Below are 23,135 nucleotides of genomic sequence, written 5' to 3' on the forward strand. Positions count from 1 at the left end.
TACTGATGTTAGGTTATCCTTTGATATGTAAAAACTATCTGTAGATGTTAATAGTTGAAACATGTATAAAACTAAAGCTTTAATTTATACAGTGATGCTGTTTCAAAGATAAAGTTTGTGTCAATATATGTCAAAGTTGGTCTTCTGGAAGATCAGAGAGCCAACCTACGTGCGGAGGTGAAAGAGACGGAGGAGATTTTAAATTGATGTTTTGCACCTGTGTTTACAGTACTTGGGAGTTGGAGTCTATAGAAGAGGTCAAAGCAGCAGCTTTACAGAGTACAGAGGAGGAGGTGTCTGCCCTCTTGAGGCAAATTAGGGTGGATAAATTCCCAAGGCCTGACAAGGTGTTCCCTTGGACCGTGTGGAAGCTAGTGCAGAAATTGCAGGAGCCCTCGCAAATATATTTAGAACATTCTTATCCACAGGTGAGGTGGTGGAGGACTGGAGGATGGCTAATGTTGCTCCATTGTTTGAGAAAGGCTCTAACAATAGCCAGGTAATTAAAGGCAAGTGGGGCTGACGTAGAGGAAAGTTGTTGGAAGGTATTCTAAGGGACCTGATGTATACCCAAGTACATGGATAGATGGGGACTGATTAGGGATAGTCATCATAGCTTTGTGTGTGGTAAGTCATATCTAACCAACCTTATAAGGTTTTCGAGGAAGTTACTAGGAAAGTTGACGAAGGCAAGGCAGTGGATGTTGTCTACATAAACTTTAACAAGGCCTTTGGCAAGGTTCCACATGGGAGGTTTTCAAGAAGGTTGCTTGGCATTCAAGATGAGGTAGTACATTGCATTAGACATTGGCTTCGCTAAGAAGCCAGAAATTGGCTATAGAGGGCTACCTCTCTCACTAGAGGCCAGTGATGAGTGGTGTGCCCCAGGGATCAGTGCTGGGTCCATTGTTGTTTGTCATCTATATCAACGATCTGGATGATAGTGTGGTAAACTGGATCAGCCAGTTTGTGGATGACACCAAGACTGGGGTGTAGTGGACAGCGAGGAAGACTATCAAAGTTTGCAGTGGGATCTGGACCTGCTGGAATAATAGGCTGAAAAATGGCAGATGGATTTTAATGCAGACCAACTGTGAGGTGTTGCACATTTAATAAGCTCTCACTACCTATTAAATCCTACCAATAGCATACATCTTTATTAGGCTCTGACAACCAAGACAAGATCCTGACCTTTATGTGTGGCTTAGCTACTAAACTCAGCGAAACCATTTCCACTGACCGGAGAGGAGGCCGCAGGGATTACTGCCACCTTAAAACCAGTCACTCTGGGGAGATGGAGCTTGTCAGCTGTGGTTGGCAGCTCATCTAGTAAAACTCTGATCTCAAACCTTCGCTGCCTTGCAGCTCTACCCACTCATGGGGAAGGCTTCAGGTGTTAACGCCAAGTAAAATCTGAAGTGGAGTTCCTAAGTCAGTCCTACATTGAGTTCATTGCTAACCGGCAACTCCTGTGATGCCACTGGTGCCAAACTGTATTGGTCTCTGCCCTTCCCTTGGATTCATCAGCTCCGTGGAGAGAGGGAACATGCTACATCAGCAACAGCAACAGTAACGTCCTGGCTTATGTACTGACTTGTGTTCAAAGTAAATTTATTATCAAAGTACATATATGTCACCATGTACAACCCTGAGATTAACTTTTCTGGTGGGCATACTCAGTACTTCCAACAACCATAATAGAATCAATGAAAGACTGCAAAAGACAATAAATTGAGCAAATACGAAATCTATACTAATAAACAAACAAATAAACAATACATATCAAGAACATGAGTGCAGGTCAGTGGGACTAGGTGAGAGTAAGAGTTCGGCACGGGCTAGAAGGGCCAAGATGGCTCGTTTCCGTGCTGTTATTGTTATATGGTTATATGAGATGAAGAGCCCTTGAAAGTGGGTCCATAGGTTGTTAGAACATTTCAGTGATGGGCTGAGTGAAGTCATCCCCATTGGTTCAAGAATCTGATGGTTGAGGGGTAATAACTGTTCGTAAACCTGGATGTATAAGTCTTGAGGCTCCTGTATCTTCTTCCAGATGACAGCAATGAGAAGAGATCATGGCTTCTGTGGTGGATGTCCCTGATGGATGCTGCTTTCCTGCAATAATGCTCCATGTAGATGTGCTCACTGGTGGGGAGGGCTTTACCCATGCTGGCCCAGGACAAGTCCTCTGAAATGTTAACACTGAGGGATTTAAAGTTGCTGACTTCTCTAACTCTGATTCTCTTATGAGAACTGGCTCATGGACCTCTGGTTTCCTCCTCCTGAAGTCAAAAATCGGCTTCTTAGTCTTACTGACATTGAGTAAGATATTAGTCATTGAAGCAGGTTATCACATTCTTTGGAGGTATCTGTATAACTGAAGCCGACTTGAAGCAGGTGGATACCTCAGACTGCTGAGGTTAAGGATCTCAGTGAACACTCCAGCCAGTTGATTGGCACAGATCGTTAGTACTTGGCCAGGTACACCATATGTATGGTTTCAGTGGGTTCATCCTGTCCTTGGAACATCCTGCTAGCAAAGATAGATGCATCAGGATGCTCTTTATCGACTACAACTCAGCATTCAGTACCTCAAAAATAATTAATCAGCTTCATAATCATGATCTCAATATCTCCTTGTGCAATTGGATCCTTCATTTCCTCAACCGCAGTCCCCGGTCAGCTTGGATTGGCAACAATATGTCCTTCACGATCTCCATCAACACAAGTGCCCCACAAGGCTGTATGCTTAGTCCCCTGCTCTACTCACTTTACATTTATAGCTGTGTGGCTAAGCACAGCTCCAATGCCATAGTCAAGTTTGCTGCCCACACCACTGTCATAAGCCGAATCAAAGGTGGCTGAGTGGTGCCATAACAACAACCTCTTACTCAATGTCAGCAAGACCAAGGAGCTGATTATTGACTTCAGCAGAAGGAAACCAGAGGTCCAAGGGCCAGTCCTCAACTGGGGATCAGTGGTGGAGAGGGTCAGCAACTTTAAATTCCGCAGTGTTAGCATTTCAGAGGACCTGTCCTGGGCCCAGCACATAATGCAATTATGAAGAAAGCACAGCATCGCCTCTACTTCCTTAGGAGTTACTGAAGATTCGACATGACATCTAAAACCTTCTCACCCAGAGACATGTGGATCTGTGGAATGCTCTGCCTCAGAAGGCAGTGGAGGCCAATTCTCTGGATGCTTTCAAGAAAGATATAGATAGAGCTCTTAATGATAGCAGAGTCAAGGGATATGGGGAGAAGGCAGGAACGGGGAACTGATTGTGGATGATCAGCCATGATTACGGTGAATGGCGGTGCTGGCTCAAAGGGCCCAATGGCCTACTCCTGCACCTATTGTCTATTGTCTAAAACTTCAACAAACTTCTATAGATGTGTAGTGGAGCCTGGCATGGAAACACCAATGTCCTTGAACAGAAAATCCTACAGAAAGTAGTGGATACAGCTCAGTCCATCACAGGTAAAGCCCTCTCCCTAACCACCCCCCCCCACCCCAATGAACACATCCACATGCAGCATCCATCATCAGGGACCCCTATCCCCAGACCATTCTCTCTTCTCACTGCTGCTAACAGGAAGAAGGTACAGGAGTGTCAGGTTTGGGAAGTTACTACCCCTCAGCCATCAGCCCCTTGAACCAAAGGGAATAACTTCACTCAACTTCACCTGCTCCATCACTGAAATGTTCTCACAACTTTCAAGGACTCTTCGTCTCATGTTCTTGATATTTATTGCTTATTTATTTATTTATTGATTGATTGATTTGCTTATTGATTTATTAATTATTTCTTTCTTTTTGTATTTGCACAGTTTGGCGTATTTTGCACACGTTGAATGCCCAGCTTGGTGTGGCCTTTCATTGATTCTATTACCGTTATTATTCTATTATGGATTTATTGAGTATGCACCCAAAGAAAATGAATCTCACAGTTGTATATAGTGACATATTTGTCCTTTGATACTTTGAACTGAAGGATGCTCACACATAAGCCTCAGAGACTGAAATAACAGGATTATTGGGGGCTGTTGGAGTTTGTGATGGTTGCTCCATGTTTTACCATTCAAAGCAAGCACAAAAGGCACTGAGCTCATCTGGAAATGAAACCCTGTTGTCACCTATGATGTTTGATTTCATTTTGTAAGAGGTGATAGTATTCAAGCCCTGCCAGAACCATTGAGCATCTTTCATTGATTTAAGTTTAGTCCGGAATTGCCACTTACTTGTGAGGTGGCTTTCTGGAGATCGTACCCCGACCTCTTGTAACTTTCTTGTGTATCGACTAGGATAGCTAGGACGCAACGTTCATGATCAACTCCGACCAACAGAGGGCCATACTTTAGTTAACCTTTGGATACTGACACAACATCATACTCTGCTTGATCCCATCTCTCTCCACGAGAAGATATGCTGCTGCTTGATTTAGATGGGAAACAAATGTGTGCTTTTCCAGCTGGAACCAACACCTAAACTGAGATTAGGAGCAAACATACATGTAGCATGTGGGAAACAAAACAACTGCCCTTGCTGGAAATGTGAAATTGGAACAGCAATCTCCAAATCCTGAAATATTAACAGGTTATTTTGCTGACTAACCAGCCAAGTATTTCCTGCATTTTGCTATTATGTAACCTGAGGGAATTGGTGACCAGATCCAAAGTCTGTGCAATCAAAAATTGAAGAAAATCTTGGCTAGTTAAACAACGTAGCAGTAGAAATTCAGTGAATCAAATGAAGATTTTAAAATCATAAATATAAAATTATATTCTAAGAGGCCATGTCATAACATGAATATAAATAAAACACAGACTGAGTACATCCAAATAATTATTAACTTTCTACATTTTGTTTACACCATCCCTAATAAAGAAACTGATACAATGTTTATACACTTAAAACAAAAAGGAGTAAAAGAATAAACTGGATGAAATATAAAGAATAATTAAAACTAACAAAAAACTGCATAGGATAAAAATTTTATTTTTACCAACGACTACTATGACCCAAGTTTCTAAGTCAGATGAGGTCTCTCACCCTTTACTCCGTTAATCCCTAGGTGGTGGTTTTGGTTTTAACCAGACCCTTCTGCACCAGACAGCGATAATATTCTTGAATGTATGTGTAAACACATTTCCAGTCCGGCTCCTTCATTCGCACCATATCTTCCACATCAAGCAGCTGTGGACAGTCTGCACGTTTCCTATGGGGCCAGAGAAAGGGTCAAACAAGAAAGGAGATGGGACACAACAGGGTTCAGAAGGAGAGAGGGAGAAAAAAAAGCAAGAAAACAAAAGAACATAAATTACATTCATTCAGTGACGTACAATGAACAAAAAGAAAACAAATCCATGCTTCATGATACACAACAGCAATAACATTGTGCTCAATACAAATTGACTGAACATGGAATGTTGCATGACAAAACATAGTAACTACAAAGGTAATGATTCTAATGGGGAAAATGTGTAACTCATTGAAGAACGTGTAGAACATTCAGAGGTGCATTAGCAAAGATAGTGCACAAAAGACCAACAAAGAAGGTTAAATAATAAAACTTTTTGGACACAATGGAACATGGTGGTGAATACTGGTAGCTTGGGCTGAGTGTTTGATGTTGTGCTCTTCTCCAAGCTTGGGAGTTAGCTTGCAAACATTTCATCACCAGTCGAAGTAACATCCTCAGTTCTCAGCTATCAGTGTTTTTCTCTGGGAGTGCTCGCATTTATATAGCCACCCCCCCCCCCATTTGCTTGCCTCAGTCCTGATTGGCTACCCCTTCAGCTGACCTTTGAACTCTATTGCTTTGCAATTCTTTGGCTCTTAGGGATTTGCCTGCACCAGAACCTCCGACACATATGAGAATTTGTAGAAGCAAGGTTCTCTTCAGATAACACTGTAAACAAGCAATTCAAAATAGATGCCATCTACGAACCTCTTAGAACCAAAGAAACACAAGCCAATAAAATTCAAAGATCAACCGAAGGGGTAGCCAATCAGTACCACGGTAGAATGGGGGGGTTATATAAAAGTGAGCACTCCCAGAGAGAAACACCAACAACTGTACACTCAGGATGTCAGATCAACTGGTGATGAAATGTCTGGAAATTAATTGTCAAGCTTAGTGAATACAGCAACCTCAAACTATGGAGCATTATCTGTGGAAAACAAAAATAACAGCAAAATTGAACTTAATCTCTCTCCACAGATTATACACAGTGGTATCAAATAGAAAGCTTTTAGTCAAAACATAGCCCAAATTGACATGTTGCTTTGACCTAATAATTCAATATATAATATTGTTTCTGTGTTATTTCCAGGGTTAGCTCATACTTTTCTTCAAACTAGATAAAATAATCCTATTGCTCAAGCAGACACATAATTGCTAAAGCATGGTGGAGCAGAATTAGGTGAGCACAAAGCCATTTAATTTAAATATGGAACGCCAAGTATAAGTGTGCAAGTTTTATATTCTCAGTGGGAGAAACGAACAAGACCCTGAACACAGTATACATATTGGCCATGCAGAAACAAGACACAAATATATATATATATATATATATATATATATATGAGAGAGGGGGGGAGAGAGAGAGAGAGAAAGAGAGAGAAAGGAGAGATGGAGTGAGTGAGAGAGCAAGTTAGGAGAAAGACAAAGGTAGATTTTGGATCTCAAGAACTCCAATACATTTTCATCCACACTCCTTAACAGTAGGGTTGGGTTTCTTTGAAGAAATAAAACTGCAATAAAGATGATGCTGTTCATAAGAATCAATTATTTCACTGCAAGTAGAATATAAACACTAACATTTTATGGAAAGGCAAGTTTCTCAGTTAATGCATAAAGCTTACAGCAAGTTATCCTGTAAAGATCATTATGGCAGATGACAAGGAGCTGGATTAAAAATTCAAAAGAAAACTTCCATTTAAATAGACAAGCACTTTATTTACATTAAAATTTTATTATCACTTTTAAGACTTCTAGAATGGAAAAATCAGTGATCGAGCTCATGAGAAATATCTCCCTAAATAACAACTTTGGGAGATGATAGGGATGCATGATCTAATTGGTCTAATGTGTAGACTTGCAGCATTCATAATCCCTTCTCCCTCTTTTGTTCTCCAAAAATATTTCAATGCACTTGCATCATCTCCCTGTTCTGTGTGGCTCGTAAATGTATAAGGATGGCATTAATCCATAACTTTACCGCCATTGCAGTCAGTTGCATATTTTCAATCGAGGATGTTTTAGAACAATATCAGAATTACAACAATATAACATGAAGTCTTTCCTGGGCCGGCTGGTGGCGCAACGACATCAGCGCTGGACCCAGGAGCAGAGGTTCCCGGGTTCTAACCCAGTTGGGTCCGCTCCCAAGTATGCTTTCCATCCGTGCCAGGTTGAGTGTTGAGATCGCAACTCGACCTCGTAAAACAAAGGGAAAAATACTGCGAGAATGTCTGTGTGAGGAGTGGCGCGCCACACAGTCTCTCTCTTGCTCTGCGCCTTGTAAAAAAGCCATGGAAAAGACATCATCATGGACACACACGCACAGACTCCCAGGCACACAGGCACACGCCAAAAAAAAACATTAAGTCTTTCCACAATCAAGATCACAGATCACCTTGCAATTAAAATGCAATAGAGAATTACAGGTAAAAATCGACTGCTGAGATTTCTCATAGTCCCACAGGTTGGCTGACAATAATGAAATCATTGCTCACAACATAAGCACTAAACCTACAAACCCACAACTTCTACTACCTAGCAAAGCAAAGGTGAAGATTGCAACCACCCACAAGTTCTTCTCCAAGGCAGATACCATTCCATCTCCAGAAAAAAATCTCCATTCTTCACAGTGTTGGAATAGAGTACAAAATTGTTCTTTTTCTCTTAGTTTAGTTTTTCTTATGCTTTCTTATAATTTTTACGTTATCACCAATACGTGTGTAATCATGGTATACTGTATTGTTCAGTGAATTTTGAGTACGTAATTGTAATATAGATGATCCCTTATTTTTCTAGCTTCTCTGCAGCCTGTGTCATGCCACTGAACACAACCATTTCATAAGTTACTTCTTATCAGTGGAATGTCTTTTTTTATTTTTCTGGCTTGTATAAGACCGCGATGTCTTCTTTGTTCTTTGTTTTTGGGATTTTCTGCCTTTATTTGTTCTCCCCTTCTTTACAGCAGAGTAAGTTGGACACCGTTATTTCTCTATGATAAATGCTTAATAAAACAGCCGTAACTACCAAGTTTTATGCACTTCTAAACAATATCACAATATTGGATCACAATATCACCAGGACCAACAATGGTTATTGGGTTAAAATTTGGGAAGCATTCCATCTATCTATCAAGCTACAGTGCGGAATTGGGCCTTCTGGTCCTTTGAGCTGCACCACCCAGCAATCCACCAATTTAATCCAAGCCTAGTCACAGAACGATTTATAATAACCAATTAACCTACCAACCAGTAGGTCTTTAGACGGTGGGCGGAAAATGCAGCAGCAACATAATCACGGGGAGAATGTACAGGCAGCAGTGGGAATTGAACCCAGGTTACTGGTACTGTAAAGCGCTGTATTAACCACTATGCTACTGTGCTGCCCAATATCAAGGCACCTCACTACCACATTTTACTTATTACATCATAGTAGGCCTATCAGGTCCATGGGGGTTTTCAACAGAGTACTTCAATTGGCGCCATTCACCTCCCTTATCTACATTAAGGGGCAATTTACAAGAGCCAATTAACCAGAGCACTTAGTTGGTACATATGCAATTGCAGGCAGATCGTTTGGATCCATGCAGACAGCAAGCCCTGGTCTCTGAGGCAACAGTTCTCTCTGCCACTCGTTTGTCTTTTCCAAGTAAATCAATGATGGACCTCAAGCGCCAGACTTGAATATGATCTTTTACATTTCAGGAACTGGAAAAAACAGAATTGTCCATATGGCCAGTCAAAGACTCAAGGAATATTTCTTGTAGAGATTAGCTATCATTTGTTAAATTCACTATATAGGTAATAAATAGGGCTTGCTTAGATTATTAGCAGAACACACTTTAGAATCCCAGTAAAACAGTTATGTTTCGTGTGTCATTTCTAGCAGTACTGTTATATAAAACAAATTTTCCTCAATAATTAGGAGCATAACAAACCATTTCAGAAGAGAAAAGGTATAAAGAGGATAGATGACACTCAATAAATATCAATAAGGTTACTACTGAAGCTATTTCTTCTAATTAATCATGTATGACCCTACAGATTAACAGACATCCATCAGTATCAAACAGTACAAGTTACAGTAGGTACAAAAATCGAATCTGAACTGATACAAGAGCTGCACTAATAGCACGTCATCAGCAAAATCAGACATACTGACATGTATAAATCAGAAATGGAGTAGAATTTTTCAGGAGTATCTGTTAGAAAACATTTGTTGCCACACACAGATGCTGTGCACATTGTGCAAGAGACTTTTTTGGAATGTGGCAATTGAAAAGTAGAGTTATGGTGTTACTGTTACATATGTAAAATATGTATGTTACTCACCCTTTAACAAGACAGATGGCACATCTTAGCTGACAGATATCAAGCCTGTATTAGCATTCACTAACATCTACTCCACATCCATACTTACATTATTTAGTGATTCTCTTTACAGCAGCCAATATAATTACCCATAGTTTACTTTGTACAGAATGCTTAGTCGATATCAATTCATCAGACATCAATGGAATGCTACACCAATACTGGCTTTTTCTCAGATGTAAATTACATTAAATGCAACTTTACATAAACAGGCAGCTTTACATAGGAGACTTACTTCAAAAGTTTGAAGTTACTAATGCCAAATGCATCTTTTAAATACCAAAAGTATACTGCACCAACAAACAAAACCAAAACTGCATCCACACTGTGATAAAATCATTGCAGTGAAATTCCATAGGCAGAAGATATTCTTAATGAGCAAGATTATTACGCCTTTTGCACAGGAAATTGGTTATCCAGTATTTTGATTTACAGAGACTTCAAAATCTTTCTCAATGTACAGGGCATACTTATTTACTTTATTTTCAGTGAAGCACTTACAAATCATTCTTCATTACGACAGTTACATTTTTCAAGACAATATTCTGTAAGGTTTATTATTTAACAATAACTGTTATTATCATGTTTTCAAAGTAAAAAGAGGCCCTTGATAATTACTGTCAAAAGCACCAATCTAATATTTAAGATAATACAATGCATGTGGAAGTCAAGGAAAGGTACCTACTCTGCCATGGTGAATGCTACCTCGAAGTTGTGCCTGGGGTTGCTGGGATTCAGTTCTGAATAATCAAAGGCATCAGGAAAGAAGTTATGAACCAAAGCACAAAAAGCCATCCCATCACTCCAGCTGGAGGAGAAGTTCTGGATAGCGACATGCTGATGAACAAAATAATATATTAGCATGAGATGAACAAATCTTCAATTACTATGAAATTCAGTATTATTGCATACAGGATGAATCAGAACACAAGATCCCATCTACATGATTCTCTTTGAAGACTTCCTTTCCAAAACACAGATGAAACCTCCGTTTCTCTCTCCACAGTTACTGCCTGATCTGAGTATTTCTGGCACTTCTGAATTTGCTACACACTATAATTGACTTAGTAGCAATACCTGCCTTTGCTCACTGCTGTGGGCAACTCCATCCCATTAATATATTCAGACAAATAGATAGGAAGCAATTAAAATAAGAATGATGAATTGATTGCAAGTGAAGAAACAAGGCAATTGAGATGGTACTTGTCAATAGTAGTTACATTTCTCCCGCATGATCACTTTCAGAATTTTTCTCCAAAGAACTTCTCAACATTGTTGTTCAGACCAAACATACCAAAGTATAATTTGGGAAAAAATAGTTTGCATCTTTTTTATAGTTACTGATGCTAAAACTCTTCTGCAGGTTCAATGTAAGGTAACCTTCTACATGATTCTCTCATTCACAGTCATATTCATAGTCATACTTTATTGATCCCGGGGGAAATTGGTTTTCGTTACAGTTGCACCATAAATAATAAATAGTAATAGAACCATAAATAGTTAAATAGTAATATTTAAATTATGCCAGTAAATTATGAAATAAGTCCAGGACCAGCCTATTGGCTCAGGGTGTCTGACCCTCCAAGGGAGGAGTTGTAATGTTTGACGGCCACAAGCAGGAATGACTTCCTATGACGCTCTATGCTGCATCTCGGTGGAATGAGTCTCTGGCAGAACGTACTCCTGTGCCCACCCAGTACGTTATGTAGTGGATGGGAGATATTGACCAAGATGGCATGCAACTTAGACAGCATCCTCTTTTCAGACACCACCGTGAGAGAGTCCATGCCATTTATATTCACAGTTAAATATAGGCCATTGTTCTGGTGTCATAATTGTGCTCAAAAGGTGCAAAGGATATTCCAAAGAGAAAAAAATAATTCATGTGACTTACAAACTTATTGGTTTGAAGTAGGGCTCAGTGAAATCCATGACATTCTTTTGCTGTTTTAAATAAGAGTGATTTCAAAGCAGGACAATGGGAGAAATAGAGAGACTTCTATGACTATGTCCATTGTTACCATCAAAATACAATGCAATTTCAATCAAACTAAATGTTAAGAGGATTTAGAGAGTATAAAGAAATATTTCCTCTAGTGGCGGAAGACTCAAAATTGAGAGGAAGATGAGTCGTAAGTGAAATCATTCAGGAAGACTGAGCTGTATTGATCAATTGATTGGGGTATCTAGAGATGGAGGACAAAAGGTGGCAAACAGTTAAGGTACAGAGCTATCATGATCTATCTGAATTGTAAGACAGGCTATAGATATCAAATGGCCAATTCCTTTTCTATATTCCAAACTTATCCCTTAAAGAGTCTTTTTCTTGCTAGAAATTAAATATTTCCTCTTGCATGGTCATAGATTTTTCACATTTATATGCTTATTATATGGTGGGGTAATAATGCCTACCTCATAACCACGTGTCTTAGCTCTGCACCAGTCGAGCAGCATCTGCTTAATACTATTAGCATTTGGTACACCACAGCTTGCAGATCTCTGCACTTTCACTTTGGCAACGGCTAAATTTCCAGGACTGAAATGTAGAGATAAATGTTAATGATTATTTATAAATTAATAAAATAGCAGTTAGACTTTTGATATTTTTCCCTATAATATCTGTTTGGGAAAATATTTCAGAATACTTAAGCACTATATGGATATTCACATAAATATACTTTATTTTAGTGCATTATGGCAAATTGGCAATGCAAACAATTTTATCCGGTTGGCAATTCATTGCACGGAAATGGTAAAATGAATTGGAGGAACTTTGTTTCTGTTGAAGAGAACCTTGCTCAGATCCTGTAAGTTCTGATCAGATTCAGAAACTGTAACTCACTACAAGAAAGGTATACGTATTAACCATGGAAAAGTAATCATGTGACTCCTGCCAAATTAAACTCAGCAGATATTTCCTTTAATAGAATACACTGAAGGGTCAAATGTTTTCTCTTCTGGCTCAGGGAAGTCCAGAAGAAGTGAAGGAACTAAAAAACAAACAGTGCCATACTGAAGCAAAATCAGAAATTATAATTCATTTCAAGGGTTGTAAAGGGATCCAGCTTTCAGTCCAAAATGGCTGTGGTGGCTATGATAATAGTGGCTTTCAAGACAAAAGTTGTTTTGTTTGGTTGAATGGCCTACCTTCCACCTTCTTTCTCTAGTTTCTCAATCAATGCCTTCCGTGCCTGTGATCCTGAAGTCCGTGGCAACGTCTGTGACCTCAACACCTCTTTCCTCTTCTCAGCCTGTTTCCTTTCAAGTGCTAATACACTGCTAGACCTCGTATTGTCTTCTCTGTCAAAAATACTGAAAAGCAAATCATAAAATTATTGAGTTGCTAACTACAAATCTCTATACTTTCACTTCGACAGTGATTGGATTTTCTGCTATGAAATCTAGCTACAGCATGAGCCCCCCTTATCCAAAATGCTTGGGGCTGGAAGTGTTTTGAATTTTGGAATATTTGTATCTACATAATGAGATACCTTAGGGATGGGACCCAAGTCTAAACACAAAATCCATTTACATTACATATACAGTTTATACATATATCCTGAAGGTAGTTTTATATAATGCTTTTAATAATTTTGTACATGAAACAAAAATGTGTACATTGAACCATCAGAAAGGTAAGCTATCACTACCTCGGCTGCCTATGTAGTCTTTGACTTACACCTGTTCATCACACTTGCAGTACTGGGCAAAAGCCTTAGGCAAATGTATAGCTAGGGTGCCTAAGACGTTTGCACAGTACTGTATTTGTCAACATGGAGCACAGAGCGAGTTTGTTAATCTAGCGAGAGCAAAGGATATTGCAATGGCGAGGGTGGAGAGCTGCAGAAAGGGTGTACGACAGGTGGCAGAGAAGGAGTGCTGGGGCAGAGTTCGTGGCGCAGGTGCAGACGCACCCAGCCCTGAGACACGGGGCAAGGTTATTTGATTCCAAATAATTGGTTTATTAATCATTACAGAATGTCTCTCTGGTGCTTCCCACTCCCTCCCCTCTCCCTTCCCCTTTCCCCACTCTCAGTCCATATCAGCATCAGGTTTATCATCACTCACAAATGTCTTGAATTTTTCTGAGGTAACAGTACAATGCAATATATAAAATTACAACGGTTTTGTGCAAAAATCTTGGGCACTGTAGCTATATATATGTTTAAGACTTTTACACAGTACTCCAGATCAGCATACTGTTAAGTGGCATATGTTCATTCTGACGCTGATGAATCCACTCTTTCAATACATGTGCAAGATATCAATTTTTTTGCTTTATGCAGTGTTTTTCTGTTTTTCATTATATTCTGTTCATTACATAAATGAGGTCACTTCTGGGAATTGTCTGTGGTGCACAGAGATCTGTACATTGCCTGGGAACCTTCCCAGTGCCTTTTAGGGTTTTCCATTTGTGAAATCATGTCAGTGTACAAAAAATTTTAGAATTCGGAGGTTTTCATATTTTGGAATTACAGATGAGAGGTACTCAACCTGTACGATCCTGGTTAACAACAAGAGATTCTGAAGATGCTGTAAATCTTGAGCGGCATTCACAAATGTTGGAGGAACTCAGTAATCAGGCAGCATCTACGGTGGGGAATAAGTTGTCGGGGTTTTGCATATGAGACTTCCTCACCTTCCCCTTCATCCGGTCTCACTTATCGCCTGCCAGTTTGCATTCCCTTCCACTCCCTCCACCTTCTTATTCTGACCCATTCCTTTCCAGTCTCACCCAAAATGTCAACTCTTTATTCCACTTCATAGTTGCTCCTGACTTGTTGAATTCCTCAGCATTTTGTATGTATTATATTGTTCCTTACTTAACACTAACCTGTAGAGCACTGAATCATTATAATGCTCTTGGTTCTAATGGACTCTCAAAGGAAGGTGGCCACAGAACGTTACAAAAGGCAATCATCTTTGTAGTGTGCTGCCTACTGCTGTGCTGGGAATTTGGCAAACACCCAACACCCTCCCCATTGTTGTCTGCTGCTCTGCCAGGAATCTGGTGTGAACCTCTGCCCTTCTTGTGGTTACATTCCACTGTGCTGGGATTCTGGTGCTAATCCCTGTCTGCAGCTGCTATTCCCCTGAGGGCCTGTGTTGGGCAGGCAAGGAAGAAAGGCACAGCCAAGCAGCCTTCCCCATCCGCAGCTATAAGGGAGATTGGTAACACTATACAGAAAATTACCAGGTTAAAGGGAGTTGTGCTGACGAACCATCGGCTCTCCACTCGACCTTTAATCACTTGGACAATAGTAATACCTACATCAAGCTGCTGCTTATTGACTACAGCTCAGCATTCAACATAATCATACCCTCATTTCTAACCAACAAGCTCCAAAATCTGGGCCTCTGTACCTCCCTCTGCATCTGCAGACATCCCACCTCTCCTGGTAGTTCCGGGAATCTTCCGCATATTAATAGTGGCTCCCTGATGCCCGCAAATTATATACAATATCACGGAAATCAATTTTTTGAGAGCGAGCGAGCGAGAGAAAGCAAGAGAAAGTGCGAGAGCGACCACAAGAGAGAGCGCTCACGCGTGAGAGCGAGAGCAAGCAAGCAAGAGCGCATGAGCGAGAGAGAGAAAGCAAGCGAGAGCAACAGAGAGAGAGAGAGAGAGAGAGAGAGCAAGAGCATGCCATGGCAATGTTCCAAAAAAAGAAAATATAAAACGTACGTCACCCCAGACGACCCTAAAGTGTACCCCTGCCTAATAGGGGTCAAAATAATGACAGTGTTGCTCGCTGCCCTGTTTGCAACAGTGACTTTTCTATTGCCCATGGTGGGTTAAGACTGTAAAAGACATGTTGAGGTGAGTTTAACAGGTGTCATTTGTTCATTAGCATAGCTAACGTTATTTAAACTAGCTAGCTTGATAAGGAGCTACTCTAGTGCAAACATCCCACCTCTCCCGGAAGTTCTGGGAGTCTCCCGCAAATTGATGGTGCTACCTCCCTGAAATGAGTTTTTGCAGGGTGGGATGTCTGCATCTGGATCCTTGACTTCCTCACTGGGAGACCACAGTCTGTATGGATTGGAAGTAACATCTCCTCCTCACTGACAATCAACACTAATGCACTTCAAGGATGCACGTTTAGCCCACCGCTCTACTCTTTCTACACCCACGAATGAGTGCCTCAGCACAGCTCAAACGCCATCTTTAAAATTGCTGATGATACAACTATTGATGGGAGAATTTCGGATGGTGCCGAGAAGGGGTACAGGAACAAGACAGATCAGCTGGTTGTTAAAGGGATAATAAATCAGCCATGATGGAATTGTGGAACAGACTTGATGGGTCAAGTGCTCCTATGTCTTATGGTCTTAATTACAAAGAAGGCACAATACTGGCTATATTTCATGAGGAGAATTGGTATGTCACCAACAGCACTCACAAATTTCTACAGTGTATCATGAAGATCATTCTAACTGGTATGGAGGGGCCATTGCAGAGGACTGCAAAAAGCTGCAGGAAGTGGTGGTCTCAGTCAGCTCTGTCTTGGGCAGTAGCCTCCCCAGCATCCAGGCCCCCTTCAAAAGGCAGCATCCATCATTAAGGGCTCCCATCACATGCCCTCTTCTCATTGCTACCATCAAAGAGGAGGTGCAGGAGCCTGAAGACATACACTCAATGTTTCAGGAACAGCTTCTTCTCCTCTGCCAGCAGATTTCTCAATGAACCCATGAACATTACCTCAGTTTTCTTTTCCTATCTTTCCACAGTACTTATTTAATTTAATTTTATACTTCTTATTGTAATTTACAGTTTCTACTGTTATGTATTGCAAAGTACTGGTGCCACAACATATGCCAATGATATTAAACCTGATTTTGATTATGAAGAGTTTGAGGCGCTGTCCATCTTCAGCAATAATCCACACTCAAGGTGTCACTTAGGGCCATCTGTGAGTCCCGCATCTCAGTGTTGAACAGTACCTTGAAGCACAGGTAATTCATTGCTGCAGGAGCACCAACAGAGGGCAGAGATCTGTGCTAGGTTCCTGGCACTCAGCATGGCACAGAGGCAAAGAGTGCAATGCACACCAGATATCTGGCATTCCGGGTCCCAGGCAGTAGTGGAGAGGGATGGATTTGCACCAGGTTTCTGTCAGTAATGTTATTATATGATCTATTGTCTAGCACTTATCTCATTAGTGCCCTTGCTGCTGGGAATGCATTCTGAGTGCTAAATGATTAATGGTGATTGAAAAATTATGCCTACTGGAGGGAAAACTTCAATGCATATTAACTAAAGAGTAAAAGATGCTAGACCCTGCTCACCTGCCAACCTTTTTGGATGTACTGCTGCTGGAACTGAAGGAGGTCTTGGTCTGGATGACAGATGTTCCTCCTGTTTAAGAGGGAAATAAAGGTATCAATTTTGTCCCATATTACTCCAATAATGTACCTCAGTAAAGTTGTCCCAAATGAGCAATATGTAAATCTAATTTCTTCTTATGGTCTCAACATGAAATGAAACTAAACCTCTCATGTGGGATATTGTAGCATAGGACTAGTATCCAGACATTTGAGTTATTTGACTTGAGACACGAGTTTGAGTTCCCTACTCTGACTTCCCAGTCTCTGGACTGGAAACCCAAAATAAGTTTGAGAAATATGCTAAATTTTAGAAATAGCATTTGCTATAAATGCAGATTAAACTCCAGATATTCCTGGTAGTTTACGATCTGAGGTTAACTTTCAGCTTTTTTCTCGTGGGATGATATATCCTATTCCAAGACTTCGCTACTTCATCCATAGCAGAACAGAGCATAGTAAAAGATCTCATATTAATCCAATTTTGGTTGCTTACCATCAGTTTTCTTCACGACGCTGGATTCCACAGTTGTTGTTTGCAAAGTTCTGTTGCCACCACCTAAAAGACCAGAATAATTATCAGTAATTCTGTACATGGAAATTTGTCTCAACACAGAATCATTATGCAGGTACTTTTAATAGGGTAGAGCACCAGCCAAAACTGCATTTATTTTTGAAAAGTGAATAAGTAATTTCATTCAAGGTTTAAGGTAACACAGGGATTCCAATAAATGGGATTCATCGCTCAGTGAGAGAGATTGGGGCTGCCAGGAGTTCACACAGGACAAGTACAAGTACAGAACTATTGTGTTTTCTGGCAGATACCTGTTTGTAAATATTGGCAGGATTTTTTCACTATTTTCACTAATTTTTGATGCACCTAATAAACACCCTTGCACTAACATGCTAAGTGAATCCAGCCATTTTTTCATTGGTCATAATCCACATATCTAACACCCATAAAGTACATAATTATGCAATTATTAATTCATATATTCAATGCAACTATTTACCCCCATTGGATCGATCAGAGAATTTTTCATTGTCTTATCTATCCCCCACCCTCTCTAATTTAAAGCTAATATTTTTTTTAAATTTCCTGGTTCTGTTAAAGGGTTTTCAACCTTTTGACAGAAGTTGTTTGCACTGCTAAATTGTTTGATCTTATTCATTTATTTGCACCAAATTTCAATTACCTCTGAAAACAAAGTGTAAACTTGGTCAGCTTCCAATTGACTTCAAACAAGCCAATGCAAATAATAGGTGGTACAAGGTTTTTGGATTGGATACAGAAGCTAGGTTATAGATTCATCTGAAAGTGAAGCTTTCCTTATTGTGAACAATGTCCACAAATATGTTAGCTGATAGTTCTATGCTCATCAAAGCATAAATTTCATCACCAAATTTACAACAGGAGGAGTAGACCACCTGGTTTCTCAAGCCTATCCTGTCATTCAATATAATCATAGCTGATCTAGTCATAGTTGGCCGCGGTTGTTAGTTCTTCTTCTCTGCTAGATCCATGTAGCCCTCAATTTCCTGATATTTCAATATGTATCCACTGTCACCTTAAATGATCTAGCCTCCATAACAATCTGGGATAGAGAATTTGTAAAATTCACCCTCCTCCGTGAAAATAAATTTCTATTCACCTCCATTTAAATGATTGGCCCTTATTTTTTAAATAATATTTCCTTGTTCTGGTAAAAACCAGTTGGCAGACCACTATATGAAAAAATTCCATGACTTTGGAACTGAAAAGGGTTTAAAGTACTTTGTAATCTGTAAGGAGCAAACCCTGTTCTAGTGTTACAAACATTTAATTTTCCACAACCCCGGTGCTCACCTCCCTCACACTTTCATCTGTCTACATAATTTTCTTCTCCTTTTGTTTGTACTCCATTTCCTCCCCCCACCTGGTTCCATCTATCACCATCCCCTTCCCATCAGGTCCCGCCTACTCCACCTCCCTTCGTGTTGCTATGTACTGGCAATCTTTCTGATTCTCTCAATCCTCATGTAAATTCTCAACCTGAAAGGTCAACTTAATCTTCTGTCTCCACAGATGCGGCTTGACCTGCTGGGTTCTTCCAGCATTTGGTGTTTTCACTGTCTTGAATGCATTAACACAGAGGTCTATCTAATCATCCCTGACTTTCTAAATATGCAATGGCGAGCCCCCTTTATAGAACATAGAATAGTACAGCACAGTACAGGCCCTTCGGCCCACAATGTTGTGCCGACCCTCAAACCCTGCCTTCCATATAAGCCCCCACCTTAGATTCCTCCATATACCTGTCTAGTAGTCTCTTAAACTTCACTAGTGTATCTGCATCCACCACTGACTCAGGCAATGCATTCCACGCACCAACCACTCTCTGAGTAAAAAACCTTCCTCTAATATCCCCCTTGAACTTCCCACCCCTTACCTTAAAGCCATGTCCTCTTGTATTGAGCAGTGGTGCCCTGGGGAAGAGGTGCTGGCTATCCACTCTATCTATTCCTCTTATTATCTTGTACACTTCTATCATGTTTCCTCTCATCCTCCTTCTTTCCAAAGAGTAAAGCCCTAGCTCCCTTAATCTCTGATCATAACGCAGACTTTCTAAACCAGGCAGCATCCTGGTAAATCTCCTCTGTACCCTTTCCAATGCTTCCACATCCTTCCTATAGTGAGGTGACCAGAACTGGACACAGTACTCCAAGTGTGGCCTAACCAGAGTTTTATAGAGCTGCATCATTACATCGCGACTCTTAAACTCTATCCTTCGACTTATGAAAGCTAACACCCCATAAGCTTTCTTAACTACCCTATCCACCTGTGAGACAACTTTCAGGGATCTGTGGACATGTACCCCGAGATCCCTTTGCTCCTCCACACTACCAAGTATCCTGCCATTTACTTTGTACTCTGCCTTGGAGTTTGTCCTTCCAAAGTGTACCACCTCACACTTCTCCGGGTTGAACTCCATCTGCCACTTCTCAGCCCACTTCTGCATCCTATCAATGTCTCCCTGCAATCTTTGACAATCCTCCACACTATCTACAACACCACCAACCTTTGTGTCGTCTGCAAACTTGCCAACCCACCCTTCTACCCCCACATCCAGGTCGTTAATAAAAATCACAAAAAGTAGAGGTCCCAGAATAGACCCTTGTGGGACACCACTAGCCACAATCCTCCAGTCTGAATGTACTCCCTCCACCACCACCCTCTGCCTTCTGCAGGCAAGCCAATTCTGAATCCACCTGGCCAAACTTCCCTGGATCCCATGCCTTCTGACTTTCTGAATAAGCCTACCGTGTGGAACCTTGTCAAATGCGGGGGTGGGGGTGGGAAATGCATTCCCAGAAAACAGCCTGCATCACAATTTTTTGTTATGTGAAACTGCGTCACCTGTTGGAAACACAAGCTGGGAAAATTTTGCATTCATATACTTTTTTCTCCTCCATGAAAATGCTATGCGAGCGAATTTTATTCCATATCTCAAATTCTTGGGTAGTAATTTGTGAATTCTGTAAGGGTGAATTTCCATAACCCAAACATCAGTAACATGGGTTGACCTGCAGCTTTTTTCAGTCTTAATATATTTTGATTGCTTTCTCTCCTATATAACTTCCAAGTACCCACCAGAATTTGCCAATAATGTTAACCTTGAAAGTTTCTTCAAGCAGCATGTTACATTTTCTGTAGCTAAATTTTACTTTCTTTCCTCTAGGTTCTGTCTACACATACCTGTATTTGTAGAGCTTGTAGATAAATAATCAAAACTACAAATTTATTTTATCAATACTTTTCAATAATACAATCTTCCCTGAACCTCTCCTCTGTATAAATACCTCTACTCTCATAATACTCACTTTGTAGGTGAGGTATCTAATCCATGTCTCACTTTAACTAAGATCAACATCTTACTGTAGTTATTTTTCTGATTTTCATGCCTTCATCTGAACTAAGAAGGATTGTTTGGTGCTTTAGCTAACTTGCCTTCTGCAAAACTAGCAGTTGAAAGACGATAACTTCACATTAACTGTAGAAAGCATTACGACTCACTGCAATTGCTAAATGTTACCTGTGGCTTTAAGCCCACTTTTCTATTTTATACAAATTATTCTTCAACAGACCAATAATATTGTGGCGAGCATTTAGTCAATGATGTTCAACAAGAAAAGCTCATTTAACTCAACAAGCACAAGAACAGACTGGCGCAATGACCTGGGGAGAGAACCCACTCAGCCACACATGCCGTTTACAGTCAGGGTGACCCACAAATGCATGTACGAATAACTGTATAATCCAAGCTAAAATGTAACAATAAATGAACTTGAACATCCCACCATAATCCCACAAAGCATTTTAACAAGAACAATAAATAGCACTGGTCATTAGGAATGTTGGGCTGTTGACCACGCCCCACCCCCCACCCACCCACAGTGCCACAATATCTTCCTTTTCTACCTCTGAACATAATACTTAGTACCTGATTGGGTGATTCTTTCAGTCTTTGACATTGAGGTAACAGTCTTGCCATCTGCAGATTTTTCTGTTTTGGATACAGTCATTTCAGCAGTATTTGAAGACTTTGTTTTCTTTGCATCTTCTGATTTCTGTTTCAATTCTTGTAGTCTCATTTCACGCTCCTTTTCTCGTTCATCTAAAGAGAGATGAAATAAAAAAATCCCAAATGTTATAAGTCGAAACTCTGGAACTTCTGGGATTCTCCAATGCCTGATGAGAATTCGTACAAATCTCACGATCAATTCATTGATACATCCACCCAACATGCCCATCACTGATCTTTGGTACAAATACTGTTAGAAAACTGAGTCTCTTACTTCTGCTCCCAGGCAATATTCTAATTTGCTGCACAAACTTGGAAAAACAAATACTGCAAGTTTAGAACTAACATTTTTCCATGGTTATAAACCAATTTACTTTATTCAAAAACAACATACCAAAAATGTATTAATCTGTATATTAAGTTGTAATACTCAAATCTATTCCTCTAGTAATTCTTGTGAATTATGAATGTGTCACTTCCAATTAACTGGGTAAGAGTATTCTCCAATTCAGCCTCCAACCAAAGAAAATTAGTTCATTTCAACCTTCTGAAATTAGAACATCTAAATTAAGATATTTTACTTTATATATCATTTTAATTAATATTTTTGGATTTTGTGATCATGCAAAATCACAAAATTACTTTTAAAAATACAGTTAAGATGTAACACAAGCTCAGAACAGTATTTAAATCTCCAATTTGATTAGTTGCATAATGTGAACATTTTATAATATGAATGCCTTATTTGGTAGATCTAATAAGGTTATCAGGTCCACAACAGCAAACTATATCACTTTGTAAAGTATCTTTTGACACATAACAGCAGCATTGAAATAATCAATTGACTATGTTGTGCTTCGGGACATCCTGAGAACAAAGAAGCTTTATATTATTGCAAGTTTTCATATACAGGAGCTTGGCAAGATCCATCGCCTATCTATGAGCTTTCTTACACATAACGAGGCAGCTCTTTTGAGAAAACAAGAATTAGTATTAAAGCCATATTAAAAAGATGATAGCTATGTTCATCAATATATACAGACATTAGAAAAGATTTTAGCATTATCACAAGCTGTATCAAATCCAATATTTTCACTTCTATGTTAGGCAGTGAAAATGATACAAGAATGAGCATCAAGCACTATGATATCTATTTTGATAACTGAGAAAACTTGAGTTAACAAGACACGCTTTTGTAGATCTAGTGTAAGAGAAAAGGGGAAAAATGTAAACATCTTACAACAGCAACCTGTTTGAATCTGTCAAATGTTTGTTTATATATTATGCAGCAGACTGTGCCTCTCATATTGGTCTTGATAATCAATAGCATATTCATAAAAGATTATTTAAAAAACAGAATTGCAGAGGAATGAAGCCAATCGCCACTGAACTATCAAAATAAACAGGGTCTAGGCCAAGGTCCGTTGATTTAGGATAGCCTTGCACAATTCAGTTAATAATCTACTTAACCTACTAAATATAAATCCATCAAGAAACCAAGATGTCAGCAATGCTCTACCATTATCTGGTTTCCCTGAGTTCCAGGAAATCCAAGGATAATCACTCCTTATTTGCAAGATCACAAGACAAGCACATTGTTTGTGCTGCACAATGTGCCTTCTCATTTAAAGTACC

The 23,135-nt window shown here is 39.9% G+C and overlaps 1 protein-coding gene across 4 annotated transcripts in view; it reads right to left on the bottom strand.

Annotated features, from left to right (window-relative positions):
- Positions 1-23,135, bottom strand: part of smtnb (smoothelin b) — a 276,940-nt gene that overhangs the window by 22,421 nt on the left and 231,384 nt on the right. For 3 of the 4 annotated variants that reach the window (XM_072247879.1, XM_072247880.1, XM_072247882.1), the window contains 6 exons: positions 21,420-21,593; positions 17,435-17,497; positions 16,903-16,972; positions 12,760-12,924; positions 12,025-12,148; positions 10,298-10,449 (listed from right to left, as the gene is read on the bottom strand). In XM_072247879.1, the coding sequence (XP_072103980.1) occupies positions 10,298-10,449; positions 12,025-12,148; positions 12,760-12,924; positions 16,903-16,972; positions 17,435-17,497; positions 21,420-21,593 (748 nt within the window). Of the gene's footprint in view, positions 1-5,052; positions 5,219-10,297; positions 10,450-12,024; positions 12,149-12,759; positions 12,925-16,902; positions 16,973-17,434; positions 17,498-21,419; positions 21,594-23,135 lie in introns of all 4 variants that reach the window. The other variant, XM_072247881.1, reaches the window with a different exon arrangement.

Source organism: Mobula birostris, chromosome 31, assembly GCF_030028105.1.
Source record: "Mobula birostris isolate sMobBir1 chromosome 31, sMobBir1.hap1, whole genome shotgun sequence".
NCBI classification, from domain to species: domain Eukaryota; kingdom Metazoa; phylum Chordata; class Chondrichthyes; order Myliobatiformes; family Myliobatidae; genus Mobula; species Mobula birostris.